The 16863-nt window shown below is 48.1% G+C and overlaps 1 protein-coding gene across 1 annotated transcript; it reads right to left on the bottom strand.

The window, feature by feature from the left end:
- Positions 1-2042: 2042 nt before the first annotated feature.
- On the bottom strand, positions 2043-7919 carry LOC147689885 (uncharacterized). The gene is made up of 2 exons (XM_086939447.1): positions 7788-7919; positions 2043-2892 (listed from the first exon to the last, which is right to left on the bottom strand). Exons 1-2 carry the CDS (start codon positions 7917-7919, stop codon positions 2260-2262), a joined length of 765 nt encoding a protein of 254 aa, XP_086795573.1. The 3' UTR covers positions 2043-2259.
- Positions 7920-16863: the final 8944 nt, after the last annotated feature.

Raw genomic sequence — 16863 nt, 5'->3', positions numbered from 1 at the left:
GCAGACTATCTCTTTAAGCTGATAGTCCTGCAGGCTTTCAGATGTGTAAGCTTCTCTCTTGCAGTAGTAGTAGTTTTTAAATCTTCATGGCGTCTTGCGCAAAATATATTTCCTGCAGATGTTTTAATAGTGACTGTGGCTGTCCAAGTCCACTTTGAAGAAGTTGAAAAAGGCTCCCCAAAGCTGATGCACTATGTTCTACATGTGCTCTAGTTAATTGTGATTATCTGAACTGGCAGCTGCCTCTCCTGATCTTGAACTTCTTGGATTTCATGGACTTCAGGGACTCTAAAAGCAAGTATTTCCAGCAAGGAGGTCGCTGCCCCACACAGGCTTGGTCCCAACCTCTCTGTGAGCCAGGTTAAGACTCTGATTCTCTCTATTTTGGAGTCAAATGCCAGGATAAGAGTAACTCAAGCAGAGGAGGACTAGTGCTTCCAGTGTTCCTCCAACAGGCAGGTTTGCTTCTATCTGCCAGGTGTCAATGTCTTTCTCCTGCTTCTAACTGACTAGTTCTGAAGTGCCAGTAGGCCTGATGGCATGGTTTTTTGAAAGAAGGAATAGTATATTATTGTTAGGTTATCTCAGTGCAAATACTAACAAGTTCCTTTGGTCTATATTCCCCCGTTTACTACAGTGTGATGTAGTTCCTGGTTCAGGAGCATGCACAGTGTTACAACGAGTCTCTCGGAACTCTTTTCAAATAAATACCTTGCATGGCTTCAGGCTTCCATGAGAAACTCTTCTGCCATCCAGGTCCAACTACCACTAACCTGTTTAGTTGAGTCTACTTTAAAGGCATTTCAGCTTCTGTTGGCCTTTCCACATGATGCTCCACTGAGTAGTGGAGTTAGAGTCTGGAATAAATCCCTTCTTGAAAAGATGAAGGCACAGGTTTTCACTAGCATATTTGAGTACAGCAAGCCTTTTCATCCCTTCCTCCTGGGCATTGTGCGTGTTCCCATTTATTTACAGGTTTCTAGACAATGTGGGTAGTGTTGCTAAGAGTCCTGAACAGATGCAAAAACCTTAGGTCAGAAGTGCCAAAACAAAGTCAATAAACTAATGACTTATTGCAGATTTTATCTTTTCAGGCCAATATGAGATTGTCATTTATTTATTTATTTTTATCCTTCTGAAACAGGAGAACTTCAACACAACAATCAGGGGTCAAGAAAGTACTTTAAGTGTATGACATATATTATGAAGTGTGGAAACATGTATCCTGCTCCAAAATTTCGAACTGACCCAAAGGGAACATGCAGGATGGCCTCTTTGCTTAATGCTGCCTCATAGAGTAAGCTATTAATATTTTACTAATTTCCAATTGAAGCGTGAGGCTCTGTGAAACAGTCAAACTAATGTTACAATAGCAGGCGTTGCATTTCAAGAGGAAAGCACTCAGATATAGTAAACAATGCATGTTTGGGAGTTGTTTAGTTGGCCTCTGTGCACACTAGATGCCAAAAATATAGGGGTATAAAACAAAGAAACGTAGTCAGAAATACTCCACTAGGAAGATGGGTTTCTTCCACCATTATCTCTTTCTCTCTCCCTCTCTCTCTACTTACCCCCTTTTTGATATTTTCTTGGCATTTCAGCACTTCTTTCCTTAAATCTGCTATTTTTATCCTGCTACACTCTTCCCAACTTATCACCAGCTTCCTCCTGAATATATTACATCAGACAATAGAGAGTTGTGTATAGAAATTAAGGGGGTTACCTAAAGACACAGAAAGAAGCCCACCATGACCTTTGAATTCAAGCATATACCAAAATCCGGTGATGGAAGAAAAGAAGCTCTATAACTACATTTCTCTGTTCGAAGCATTGCTTTCCCAATAGATCAAACACAACCAGTGTGTGGATAAAATCATCAGTGTGGATGTGATTTTGATGAGTCTTAGTTCTCTCTACTATTGAAAGGGAGTTAAGTCCATCCAATGCAATTTGTTTCTCTAGTGTTCTACATAACTGTAGAAAGAGTGATTTTACAAATCAATGAAAATTTATTTTTTGCACAGAATGCACTGACAAAGTGATAATTGATTCATACATTTGTTTTAAAGTATTCACTGCAACTGTATACATTTTAAAAATATCAAATCCTAATTCTAGATAGAGCTTGATTGCATAGTTTTAGGCTCTTTAATTGAAGAGATGTTTGTTGAATGCAGATTCTGTACAACATGCCTTAATAGACTAAGGCTTTTATTTGCAGTATTCCATGTTGTGTTCCCTTAATACAAGCTTCCTTTGTTACTTTCCCTGCTTTTGTCCTTTGTCTCCCTGGCACTTTCCATCATATCCCTGTCCTTGGCTCTCTTCATGACCCTGTCCTTGTTTTCCATATTCTTGACCTTTTTGCTTGTCCTCTGCTTGGCCCTTTCCTTGTTTTTCTCCATAGCTTTGCCACTGGTCTTGTGCTTTGCTGCCTCCTACTTCTTTTTCTTCAGTTTTCCCCTGACCATATTCCTGGTCTTTTCCCTGATTTTTTCCCTGACCTTTTCCTGTGTCTTTCCCTTGGTCTTTCCCCATGTCTTTTACAAAATCTTTTCTGTGACCATATCCCTGGTCTTTTGGCTGGTCTTTTCCCTGGCCATATCCCTGGTCTTTTGGCTGGTCTTTTCCCTGACCATATCCCTGGCCTTTTCCCTGGTCCTTTGCTTCACCTTTTCCCTGTGCTACTCCGAAGCATGTCCCTTGAGCTCCTTGTTTCCCATAGTCCTGGCCATGGCCTTGTTCTGCTTCTTGGTCTTTTCCCTTGCCAGGACTGATTCCTTGTCCTTGCTGCTGGCCATAGCCTTTGTCCTGTGGTTTGTCTTGTGCTTGGTCTTGCTTTTGTCCATATTGGTCTTTTTGAACTCCGCAAGTTCCTTCACTTTCCTTTCCCTAGTTAGAAAAGAAAGAGAACAAGATGGAGAGATGGTCGGTTTTTGGTTCACTAAAATTAATCAAAATCTGTTTCATGTTAAGCACAGTTATTTATCAAACAGAAGAAACTACATTACACATGCACAAGAGACATACAATCAACACACTTCTCTGGTGATCAGTGAAGCAATACCATGCACAACACTGAACCAATGAAGAACAAGGATATATCTGTCTAATTTGAGCCAATACAATTTCTGTACATTTCAGCAGTTCCAGTGCAAGGATTCTCAGATCCTTAGTCAAAATGATATTTTCATATTTTCAGGCTCCCTTTCTTATATCAAAAAGGCAATATTTGATGCCTCTTTGTATAAACTCGTATTCTGATGTGGCATCTTGTAGTGGCACAGTAAGGCAACTGACCCCATTTGTCTTAATGCAGCACTGGGCCTGATTTGGGAAGGGAACAGCATGTAAGAAAATACAATTTTCACAGATTTACATGAAACATATGATATCACTTAAATTACATGAAAAGTTTAGCTTTTTTGTTTTCAAGTTTTTTTTAATTTCCTACTTCCATAAAGAGGTTACATCTATTTTAGCAGAGCAACTATTTCCCATGTTTTGTTACACCAACAATGTTGCCATTGATGACACAACTGATGACATTGTCAATGAGTTCAGAAGTCACGTATGACAACATAGATATCAGCAGAGCATCTATGAATGCTGTGTCCTAAACTCTGCTCCTGGTTTGCTAACATGGGTGCAGAAGGGGCATGTCATATCTTACTATTTACTTTAACAACATTTATTAAATATTAGAAATGAGCTGTAACAGGTAGCCTCTTCTCTCTGCTATTTGTTAATTTTAATTTAACTAGAAACTAAGCATGATAGAGTTTCCTGTATATGTATCTCAATTGGAAGAATATTATTAATTCTACATAAAACTACTAAAGGTGCGAAAATTGAAGTTTACTCCGTTGAGCATCTTATTATTATTGGTGGAAACTCGTGATCGTTTGGGAATTCACTAAGATTATTAGGAATACACATGCAACTTCTTGTCTTGACAGACAGATTCATGTAAATAATGATAGAAGATATATGTGATTTTTTGTTTACGAACATGAGAAATCAGGTCTGTATCCATTTCATATGGACAGTGTACAGTTGGACACATTTGTTTTTGTCTTTTGGGAAAATATGATTCGCCTGTCAGAAGCCCTTTTAGCTACATCCCAGCAATTTTCTGCCAGATTCCCCTCTTCTTGTTCCCAATAGCAGCTTCTCTGCCATGACGGATTAGCTTGCCGCCCCCTGCCAGTCTCAAAACTTGAAAAATAAAACGAAAATAAAACAGGCTTATTATCGTTTATTTTTCTGATTCTAAGGGCGGGCAAGTCTTGGTTTTTGGGGCCATCGCAAGGGCAGTAATGAGAGGGAATGGTGGGCAATGCACATGATGGTTTGACTGGCCGTCTCAGGCAGGCCAAACCGGCAAAGCGCACTGAGCTGTCTCGAAACTAGCTGCGATGCCGGGTTGGAGACAACAAAGCACTGGCTACCAGTCCCAATGGTAGTGCAAATTCACGCAGCTCCGGCCAATTCTGACGCTTCTTTCAAGCATGAGTGCTGCAGAGATGACACAGAGCAGAAGAGTGTGGGCAGCAGGTAAGTACGTTCTTTATTCCCTATTTTTAAAATGTTTTCTTCATTGTCATCCATTAACCCCCCACCCCCCAGCCACTGTGTTAGGCACTTGCAATGTAAGAAATTGCAATTTATTGCGATTACTTAAATTGCAATTGCATTTAAGGAATCGCAATTTGCGATTCCTTAAATGAAATGCTAGAAGTACCTAGAAATAGCAAATTCGATATTTGGGGGCTGCAAAATACAGAGAAATTACTCTGGTCTGTATCTTGCAAAAACATTGAAAAATGCATTAAAGTGCATTTTTCAAGGTTGCAGGTTACTCACACACATGCCCCTGGGGTGTGGAAAATTAATACGGTTTGGTAAACATTATCTGCGCCATCTTGCCTTTTCCCCCGATGCCACACTTTTTGTCGTGCACACCCGCCATTTTAGGTGCCTTGATCAGAACCACCCTCTGCACGCCACTGACCCCCAGCTCGGCTCTTCGCCCTCACAAGCACCCCCCCACGCACTGGTCACCCCCGCTCTCACATGCCTTGGGTCATAAACCCCTCTTCAGCGCAGCTCTGCCTCAGAATCCCATCCTGTTCCTAGCGCGACACCTCCCTTCATTCCTTTCATGGTCCCAGGTCCTTTGATACAAACCCCCTTTTTCCTGTGTGCCCGTTTGTCTCCCTCGTTCCCAGGCCGCCACCTGGCCCTGCGGATACTGTTTATTGCCCCCCCCCCCGTACAGTAGGAAGCTTCCCCCATTAAAGGACCCTCGAATTGATCAAAGCCCCCACCCTATGAGATCCGATCAATCCCACACATTCCGTGAATCGGCGGAATGTCCAGCTGCGCGATAATCATCACCTGTTGTGACCGGGGTGGGGACTTCAACTGTAAATGTGTGTGGGAACGGGCTTGAAGGGGAGATTCCGATGATGTCCTTTCATACATCAAAGTATTGCAAGAATGTGTTACATGCAATAAAGATCATAAACCTGTGTATAAGAGGCCAGGCCTCAGAGATGCGGTTAGAGCACCTCGTGACGATACTTGCTGTCCGAACTGATGTGTTCTCCTCCGGAGAGAATAAACCCTTGTTTCCTGCCTTCCAGTCTCCAGCGCCTTCCTCTTCATTGATTAATATTTTGTGGGTTAAAGATGCGACACCGCCGGGCAATACTTAAGGGTCTTTGGTTACTGGTTGTCTCCAACCCTTTTACAATTGGCGTCCCAAGCGTGGGGCCCATCAGCGACTTGTGGATCCAGTGGGAGAGGTCCTGACGACAGAGTGAACGACTGCAACGATCGGGAGAGCTCCTGCCCAATAGACCCTCGTCTGGCAGCCGATCATCCGAACTTCACTGGTTCCGAACAGACTTCTCTCGAGTGATCTACGGTCCTGACTGGGAACCATCAGGAGTGCCGCGAGGAATATGAAGAAAAGAGGACGATCGGGCGCTGGATTCGGAAGACAAGAAACTGTCCATACGGTCCGGGTAAGGTCGTGTAAACACGACGAATTGCGAAATGATTGTTTGATTGTTTGGAAAATACTAGTATTACTCTTTGTTGATTTGTTTGGAGATTCGCTGTCTGCAAACGGAGAAACAACCGGCTCTCTCTTTGCAAGCAGTGAAGGATAGGTAACGCACCCGTCGTACCTATCTTTCTCCCCCACTGATTGCCCTCTCCCCCACTGATTAATTGTTTGAACTCGAACTACTGTTCGCGGATTATTTTCTGGAGATTCTCTGTCTGCAAACAGGAAAGAACAGGTTCCCTCTTTGCAGATAGTGAAAGGGTAGGTAACGCAGACCTTTGCGGGCCTACTTATTCTCCCCACTGAATTATTTGATTGACCGAAGATTGACTGTTCGATATTTGTTCATGAGGTATTCACTGCCTGCAAACAACGTAGAATAGAAATATTCTGTGTAGTCTTTGCACACAGTGATAAGATAGGTAGTGCTGACTATTGTCCCCATTGTGACCCGTCATGCCTGTCTTCTCCCCACTGATTGGTAGCTGGTTCAACCCGGACCGTTTATTAGAGGTGGACCATCTAGCTCCGCTGGAAGGCACCCCTAATAAAGACATGTTCACAAAGTATGGATTAATTACCATAGCCTATAGTAAGCTGTGGCACAAGTATACCAAAGAAAATCAAGAGAAACAGTGGCCACTGATAGGATCCTTCGATCTTGATAAAATAGAAACGTTAGAAAAAGCCTTTTGTAGTAGGAAGACAACGCCTATTATGCTCGACAGTCTCGGTATGTGGCGCAAAGAAGCAATGCAACGAAAGAAAAGAGACGAAGTCAGAGTAGGTAAAGAAACGCGACAGACAACCTTCCAAGCACCTGGTAAGCCAGAGGAAGGGATAGCGGCGACACGGTTCCAAGGATTAGACACAGGAAGGGAATGGTGTAAAGAGATGTACCGACAGGACAACCCCAAGACACAACGACCCGAAAGTAATCCCCCGACACTACGCACAGGACGAACAGACTTAGGGCAAAATCAATGTGCTTTTTGTAAATGTTCCGGGCACTGGAAAGCCCAATGCCCGACTCTACTGAACACGGGTAAGAGCAGAGGGCCGACAGAAATAACAGGCCGACAGAAAGGGAAAAGGCGTGGGGGGGCGCTAGAGGGCGCACAAGCGGAATGGCCGCTCTCTAGTGTGGCTCCGGCTGCCTGGCATTCCTATCCTTCTCTTCATCCTTTAAAACTGCGACCACCCGCCCGAAAACGATCTGGGGGATTGATATATCTTTGCTGCACACTCTGTCTGAGTTTGGTGATCCTACGACCTACGGTGACGGAGTTAGACCGAGATCAGTTTGGAGCGGGAGAGACCGCGAGCTGAGACCTCGCTGGCGGCGGCATTGGAACTCACGCAACGCCCAGGACTGACACGTGGCGTGTAGGCCGCACTGCGCCTCGCGCACCTCCACCACGCGGACCTGAGCCCTTCGACCCTGGCTGTGGGATCCTGCCTCAGCGGATTGCTCTCTGTGCTTAAGACATTCTGTGGTGCAACTGCATTGAACCGGACATCACTTGAACACTAGACGTTGGACTCAGTCCACCGCCGCGGCTGCCCGCTCATGTGCTCCCTAACAGAGCGGCTTGGAACCGCGGTGCGATTGTTGCTTGCCTGGCATGGGGAAACCAGATACTCGGCAGCCCAAGCTGCAATTTGAACCGGCAACGCAAAAAAAGGGGACTAAACAGACGGGAGATAGTACGCAGCCGAGGAGTCCGGCGGCGGAGGTAGCCCCCCTGGTCCCTGAGATTGCAACAATGCTACAGGAGATGCGGCAGGGATTCGCCACGGTGGTGGACAAGGTGGACCGACTCTCCGCTCGGATGGACGGCATCGTCCAAAAAATGGATGTCCACGAAGAACGGTTGACGGAAGCCGAGCGCCGCATATCTGAAACGGAGGATGCCACGACATCGCAGGCCACGCGACTCTCTCGCATGGACAATGTATTGCGGGTGATAGCCGCCAAGAACGAAGAATTGGAGGCGAGGAGCAGGCGGAACAACGTCCGGATTACGGGAATTCCGGAATCCACAAACACGGGGCGGATGGAGCTTTATGTTGAACGTTTGCTCATGGCCACGGTGGGAGAGGAGGCCCTCTCCAAACAGTTTATAGTGGAGCGGGCCCATCGCTCCCTTGGACCTCAACCCCAACCAGGCACTCCACCGAGGCCCATCATAGCACGGCTGCTCAATTACCGGGATCGAGATGCAGCATTGAAAGCGGCAAGAACGAATCAAAATCTCAATTATAAGGGAGTATCCTTCTCCGTCTACCCGGACTTTACTCCAGTTGTCCAGGAACAACGCAGGAAATTTTTAGGCGTGAAAAGGAAGCTGAGAGGATTGAACATCGACTATGCACTGCTTTATCCTGCCAAGTTACGCGTGACCCACCAGGGCACGCAACACTTTTTCTTGAACCCGCAACAAGTCGAGGATTACATCAAGACCCTGCCGACAAGAGACAAAAGAGCTGCACAGGCGGATGGCGGGCATGATTCTGGAGCGGAATGAACTGAGTTGCTCGCTTTCTTTTTGCTGATTTCTTGGATTGTTGCTCCTGACAGGGCCCTCAGAAGTGTAGGGCTGGGTGGTGCTGCAGGCCCTGTAGCATGCCAGGCCCCCACCCCCCCACGCTCTCTCACTCGCCCGGACAAGGACGGTAAGAATGGTGGTAACTGCGGTGAGGAATGGCGGGGGTGGACGACGGTGCACCTCTAGAACCCCGAATGGGTGTACCCCACTGGACTTGCTAAATGCACTTTTACTGTTGTGTTGTTGCGGGTTTGATCGGGGAGGGGGGTGGGCACCGGGTACTGGCGAGTTGGGGGCGCTTCAGTGGGAGGGGGAGGGCGGGAGTTCTACAAGGGGTCAGTGCGTACTGGGCTGGTCCATGGATTTCACTGTCCACGAGTTGGGCCTGTGGCCCCGAGTCATAGTAATGCGATTGCCAACTCCTCTTTCTGTGTGTTGCGGAGGCCTGATTGCTGAAAGACGAAAGTTGCAATTTCTAGTGTTGAATACCTGGGTTTGCACTGGGTTTAAGTTTTTGTTTTATTGTCGAGCATGTGCACCTTTACCTCATCGACCTTCTACCCGTACGGGGGTGGGCTGGTCCACTGTTGTTGATATGAAGAGAGGGTTCAGGGACCGCTGTTTGTGGTGGCCGGGGCTTATATGGGCCGCTGATACTACTGGCTGTACGAACTGTTGGTTTATATTGATTGTTCTTTTATATGGTAAACTCTTGGGATGGGGGACACTTGCCTGAATGTTCTTACTTGGAATGTACGGGGTTTGGGGGATCATCAGAAGAGACGGCACGTTCTGGGTTATTTGGATAGACATAATGTGCACATAGCATTTCTGCAGGAAACCCACTTTGCACCCCACAGGACGCAAGCCTTTGGTAGCAGATGGGCTTCAAGTACTGCGTTCTCCTCGTATTCCTCCTATGCCCGTGGTGCTGAAATACTGGTTAAAAAGTCAACTCCCTTCCATATGGCTGGCATGAAAGCGGATGTACAAGGGAGATTTTGCCTGATGTGGGGTAGATTAGGCCGTGTGACAATAACCCTTGCATGTTGTTATGGCCCTAATGTGGATGACCCGCAATACTTCGAAACACTCTGGGCTGCTATACTGGAAGCGGGGTCGCAACACATCATTTGGGGGGGAGACTTCAATGTTACAGTGAACCCGACCCTGGATCGCTCACACCCGGCCCCGCACCACTACACGAAGGGGCGGGAGGTGTTGCGTGCCATTTTGGAGGAGAATCACCTAGTAGATGCTTGGCGTGCACACTGCGGGCCGAAAGGGGAGGGGATGCATTTCACGGCACAGGCTAGGTCTTGGGCCAGGCTTGATTATTTTTTTCTGACTACACACCTCTATGCCACTGTCACATGTGCACGACACCTCCCCAGGACATATTCGGATCATGCCCCGGTACTGGTCGCCATGCGTGGGGCTGAGCTGGGCCCCCCTGTTACCGCGTGGCGCATGCAGGCTGCAATGCTGTTGGATGAGGAATTTAGAGAGACACTGCGCGAGGAATGCTTAGATTTCTTTAAAAGAAATAAGGGATCTGTGGATGCAGTGGAGACTATCTGGGATGCATTCAAGGTCACACTGAGGGGTTTCTGCATTGCGAGGGGCGAGGGGGTGCTTAAAGCTATCCTGACTCGTTTGAAGGCACTGGAAGCAAGACTGGGTCAGGCGGAGGAGGCCCTCCGAACACGCCCCACTAGTGACACGCTGGCAGAAATCAGAGATTTAGTCACGGAGTACTCAGAAGAAGCAGCGCGTGAGGCGAAATTTAGACATAAATACTGGGTGGCGCGGAAATATGGAGAAGGTGAAAGGCCCGGGAAAGTGTTGGCTGCTACGGTCCGGCTTTTAAGGGCACCTACTGCTATTCTGGAGCTGGAAACTGCCGAAGGGCTGCTGCTCCGAGACTCCACACGTATACTTAACGAGTTTGTGGGCCATTACAATACCCTGTACACCTCTAGGAGAATAGGGGGCCCACCTTTAGACGACTACCTCGCGGATGTCGCGCTTGGGTGGTTGAGCGACGCTCAGCGGGCCTTTTTAAGTGCCCCGTTTGAGCTTGACGAGGTCAAGGAGGCGATCATGAGTATGCAGTCGGGCAAGGCCACAGGACTAGATGGCATCCCTATTGAATTTTACAAAACATACATTGAATTCATGGCCCCGGTACGCTTTGGAGGTGGGGCATCTCCCCGCATCCATGAGAACTGCGCTGATCATCTCCCTACTCAAGCCCGGGAAGCCTGCGTCACACTGTGACTCGTATAGACCCCTCTCTTTGTTGACGTGTGATGTGAAAATACTTGCTAAACTTATTGCCACTCGAATTAGTCTGCTGCTGCCAAACCTGATCCTCCCGGATCAGGCGGGCTTTGTGCCAGGAAGGGCTACATCCCACAACCTCCGCACATTTTTTTCTGTATACGACTCTGTACATGAAGATCTGCCCATGGCGGCCATCTTTTTAGATGCCACCAAGGCATTTGACTCCCTAGAGTGGGATTACGTCTTTGGGGTACTGAATCGCATGGGATTCCCGGCCATCTTCATTTCCTGGATAAAACTGCTATACACACGACCCGCGGCCAAAGTCCTTGTTAATGGGCAGCTCTCCCCAGAATTTGAGATCTCTAGAGGGACGAGGCAGGGGTGCCCCTTATCCCCCCTGCTTTTTGCAATTGCCACGGAACCCCTGGCTGCTGAACTGAGGCAACACTATAAGGATAGCGCGCTGCGTTGCTTCCAGCGACAAATACTCATATCCATGTACGCAGACGATATCACGCTGTATGTCCGGCACCCTCGGGACAACCTACACCCCTTACTTAGGGAATTCATTAGGTTCGGGACCCTCTCGGGAGTGCAGATAAACTGGGCCAAATCATGCATCTTCCCCCTCACGGCGGCTACACAGGCCTTCCCATTGGAATATCCGCTCACTTGGACTGACGGCGACTTTAAGTACCTTGGTGTTCATATCGAGAAGGACCGGGAAGCACTTATGAGAGCGAACTATGGCGCTGCCATTAGTAGGATCGAAGACCAGGTTTCGAGGTGGGTGATGCTTCCCCTGTCGATGGCAGGCAGGGCTTCCTTGATTAAAATGATTGTGCTTCCGCAGCTGCTTTACCTGTTCCTCAACATACCTTTTCACCCTGGTGCGTACTTCTTCAAAAGGCTTAGAACTGAAATGCTTAAATTGGTGTGGGGTGGGAGGCAGGCTAGGCTCAAATGGGAGGTTCTGACACGGCCATATGTGCGAGGGGGGTTCGGTGTACCTGATTTTGAGCTATACTTCAGGGCGGCCCAGGCGCACTATGCTTACTTCTGGGTGAGGCAACCGAGATACATGCCGCAACTGGCTGCGGAACACTGGCTGGCGCACCCCACGCCTGTAGAGGGAGCTCTGTATGACGTTGTGGAAGGGAGGGATAAGACCCCGAACACTTTGTCTAGTACTATCACGGCCTGGTTGCGCATTTGTGCCTCACTAGGACTGCAGTTCCTCTACGCTCCATGTATGCCCCTAGCACATCACCCGCAATTGCTGCTACTGCAGGAAACTGGCTTCCGGCGTTTACTATCTAAAATCCATGTACACACGTGGGGGGATCTGTATCACAATGGCGAGTTCCGCACCAGAGATCACTTGTTTGGTACAATACACCCTACCTCACTGGAGGTGTTTTACTACATGCGCCTGCGGCATGGGCTGCAAGCCCTTACCCCTGATTTTCCGCGCGAGCCACCAGTCCTCATACCCCTGCAACACATACTACAGTTAGAGAATCCGTATAAACTAGTGTCCACGCTGTACAGATCAATTAGAACCCACATTGACTACACCACGCTTCCTGCCAAGGCGAAATGGGATCAGGAACTGCCTACTCCCCTCACCGATAAACAATGGGAATTTAGCTTATTACAGACAGAACGTATCTCATCCAGCAGCAGGTATAGAATCATCCACTACAAATTTGTGCATAGATTGTACTATACCCCGGCTCGCTTACGCAGATTCGGTCTGCGAGAAAATGATAATTGCGACCGGTGTGGGGCCCCTGGGGCTGACTTCTTACATCTTGCTTGGGACTGTGCCGGGGTACGTCAGTACTGGGATCGGATATTTCAGGCCCTCTCTACAATGATAAATGTTACGGTGATGCCGACTCCTGAGATGGCGCTCTTGGGCTGTGTAGAACCCCTGCAGGCGACTCCCTGCAAATATGTTGCGTTAGCCTTGTTGCTGGCCAAGCGGAGGGTGGCCTGTAGATGGGGCAGGGGGAGGGCGCCCAAATTTAAGGAATGGATACGGGACCTGGTGTATTGTCAGGAACAACTTCACACTTATGCGGAGTTACTGCCGCTCTCATCCAGGCCGACTGATATCTGGGCCCCGCTGCAATGCTACCTGATAACAGAAGCATCGAGTGAAGATGAATTGTGAGCTATAGTGATGTTCTGGGCGTAGGGGGGAGGGCGTGATGAACTGTTGTGGGACTATCTGCAGCTATATGTGACTTGTGATTGCACTATGCACTTTATCCCCCTTGACTTGTCCCTGGAATTTTTTCCACTCATCCATATACCGTACATGTCCATGGGCCACATGGTCGCCGTGCAGTGCTGTTCCTCCCCTCCCAACCTATGATTGTCTGTGGTGCACATGCTTACAATGTTGTTTTGTTCTTTTTACCTGTTCTTATCTTCACCAAAAACCGACAAAAGTAAGACGCATTTATATGCTACCTATACATGTACTGTTACCATCGATATTGTATTTATATGCAGCTCTACAACGCGGGATTGACTTCTGACCATTGTTTTATTCGTGATTTATGAGATGTGCTATAGCAGCCGGCCTCCGGGTTGTGGCAGTATGCTGTGTATACTTAACAGTACTAAATAAACGTCTTGCACCAAAAAAAAAAAAAAAAAAAAAGAAGGCGTGAGACAAAGATGAATCAGACTGACACAGACAGGCTGGATAGAACCACCACGTTTGATTACGCCCGATGGCACAGATTTCGCCAGACCGATTTTAGCGACATGTTTGAGTTCTCATAGATCGAACAACGCTAAGACGAGAAACCCAGTCAAGCTCTAAGTTACCCAGTAACGAACCCCGTACTACCGCTACTGTTCCCGAACACAAAAGCCACCCTTTCGGACAACATACAAGAACAACACACAGAGTAGTTTCGGACAGATTAGTATACATTCCATTAACAAACTCAAACTTCGAGTGCAATGGGACTGTTTACTCTCTGTTGCCCCCCCACTCTGTGGACAAAAACAATTACAGGCCTGCATAGACAAACCCCCCGTTCAGGAAAACTGTTCTTGTGGACACCCCACCCCCCATTACCCAGGCATAAATACCTACCCCCACTGTAATGAGGTTCTCGTAGTAAAAGGAGTCAAGGAAGCCAAGTCTCTGTTATATAATTTAAGATTTAATTCCAGTAAAGTAACACCGTATTAATAGGAGCAATACAATACATATTACACCCACTCCGGAAGTTCCCAAAATGCAGCAGGTCACCGGTCCCGCCCATCCGGAAGGTGAAACACACAGCACGTGTGGGGCGGGTCCTGCTGACAGCCATCGACCGAAGAGGTCGCCGGTGGGATGTCCAGGAGGCTCCACGGGCCCGGCATGAAATGGCCTTCCCATCCTCTTCTTCCTGGGGCGGCGTCCCCCGGGCCACGAGTAGGGAGGGGGCGGATGCAAATGACCCCCTCCCTCGTATCTCCTGGTCCGGCCATCACAAATACCTCCGCTGAAAAATTGGTGCAGGGTGGGCTGGGAGGGAGAGGCGGCGCGAACGAGCCTCTCCCACCTCCACAGGTAGGAGGTTTCCCAGCCCCGGCCCGGCACCGAAATCCTCCAGCCGGGCGACGGACATACTTGCGCAGCACAGGACATACAATGGCCAGCAACCATACTTGCGCAGCACCGGACATAGAATGGCCAGCAACCATACTTGCGGAGCATGGGATGTGGGGTGGTCATCATGCGCACCCGTGAAAAGGGACGGCATGGGGTGCGCTGGGAGAGGGAGGCGGCGCGAACGAGCCTCCCTCGCCTCCCCAGGTGGAGGCGCCCCAGCTGCACCCTAGCGCCCCGAAGCCGAATGTCCTGCTCCTACGGCACGGTGTTCCATTTTTCGCCCCAAGAAGTCTCATCCACTCTTGCAGACACGACGAAGGGCGGCTGCTGCGGGGTCTCAAAATGGCGTCTGGGCCCACTGGAAGTCGGGTCTAGGCCGCCAGAGTAACTTTGTCCAGTAATGTAACTCGGGTGCTTGCCCACCTGGGCACGAGCCCCCACCTCCGACAACATCCCCACAGCTTTGAAGATTCTACAAAAGTCCCAGGAGCCCTCGGCCCCTACAGGCTTCCGGTGGGGAACAACTGCCTTGATCACTAACGAAATGACCACGACATAGCCACATGATGGTGGTGCTCTCGTGTCAGCGCCAGCTTCAGTCTGAACCATCCAGAAACATCGTGGGCTAACGAATTCGAGCAAGTTCCGGCTGAACATCATCGTTACCCGGTAGGGGAGATTTTGCCTCCCTCCCCTTTTTGATTGACGGTCCACATTACCAGCCCTTCTGTTAGCACAAGTCTTTTTGAACTGCCGAAAGGGACTCTGGTACAACCGCCGGTTGTTGGAAACATTTTGTCCCTGATGCTACTTCCGGACTAACCCGGCCTCGCCCAAAATGGCGCCGGTGTCAATAGGAACTTACGAACGCTTCGTGGTGTTTTTAGCTAATAAGACTTGATGTTCTGAGATATGTATATGATCCTTTGTACAATTGACGAAAAAGGAGAGGGTTCACTTGGTGAACATGTAAAAGGATCCCGTTAAAATGTTGGTTTCAATGTACGATTTAATTATGATATTATTGTAACTGATACATAACGTCGCTTATGACACACGCCCACGGTATGCATCTAGGAAATTTGATTGCAACTAGTCTGACTGTGCTTCCGATTATGAAATAAATGCCCCCTGATCCCTCAACTATTGATAGACGTTTTTAGTTTCCTGCAAATAGCTAAATGAACCCTTTTTAAATGTTTTTTTAATGCTGCAAAATAGCCCCCTACTGTACGCACTTCAGTCATCGCCGTGTCCGGCCAAATACGATTGCACTCTCATATTTACATGCTGAACGATTGTGCAAATAAAGGTTTTCCAAACTATGAACAGGTATCGCATACATTTGTAAATGTGGGATTAGCGGGAGGGTTTTTCTGTGCGCAACTGTTTTGTTCTCTTTTTAAGGTTATTAGAAAATGGTTGTTCAGCCCCGGATTGATGATCGAATCTAAGGCACGATACGCTGCCTCCAAATATGCGACTGGCTCAGGAACTAACGCATGGAGAAGGACCTCGACTTCTGAGAACGGGTAAAGTGAAGCGGTGTAAATGATAGAATGTTATAAAGGTATGGTGCTAAAAGGTACTAGGGAACAGGGGTTGACCGAAGAGCTGATATGCCGTAGGACATCACAGCATTGAGAATGATTTAAGGATCCCGATAGCTAGATACATCTACAAACTAGATACCTCGCGCTAAGCGCCCCTGATTTTTTTTACGTTTCCCTACACACGGCCTATAATGCCACACTCGGACCGTCTCCCTCATGAACAACCTATCACTCGCCATCCTTACCACACTGCCCGCCCCCCTAGCTTTAGAAACCAAGACCCCAGGGATTATTATATCCCGAGGAGACAAGACGAGTATGTGGTAAGTAAAGGACTTTCGTGCCCGTACATTTGATATGCTCGAATGTTGTCCCCCTCCCTTCCCCTCTTTTGCTCCCTCTACAGGTTACATTGGAATCCCGACTGGGGTATAGTGAAGATCTGAAGCCACGCCATGTCTGATACATGAAGCGGACTAACGCTGCAAGATGGCACCTAAAGACGCCCACAAACTACTCCTGTAACGAAAGAGCCAATAGTTGTATGATATGATGAAACGTGATCACCCCTAATCCGTGTTGCGTGAATGAGCACATGTCACGTATGTCTAAAACTATGAGAAAATGTTTTCCATGCGACTGAAGCATTGACTTAACTAGGCAAAGGACCGAGAGTGCGAGAAGTACGACACAATGGTACCTTTTACTCAATGCATGTCCCTCTGTACCCAGCCTAATGCTCGTCCGTCCCAAACTGCATGCTTTCTAAAT

Source organism: Lissotriton vulgaris, chromosome 9 (assembly GCF_964263255.1).
Source record: "Lissotriton vulgaris chromosome 9, aLisVul1.2, whole genome shotgun sequence".
In the NCBI taxonomy this organism is placed as follows: Eukaryota; Metazoa; Chordata; class Amphibia; order Caudata; family Salamandridae; genus Lissotriton; species Lissotriton vulgaris.
The sequence above is the reverse complement of the archived record's forward strand: the minus strand, read 5'-3'. Positions and strand labels throughout refer to the sequence as shown.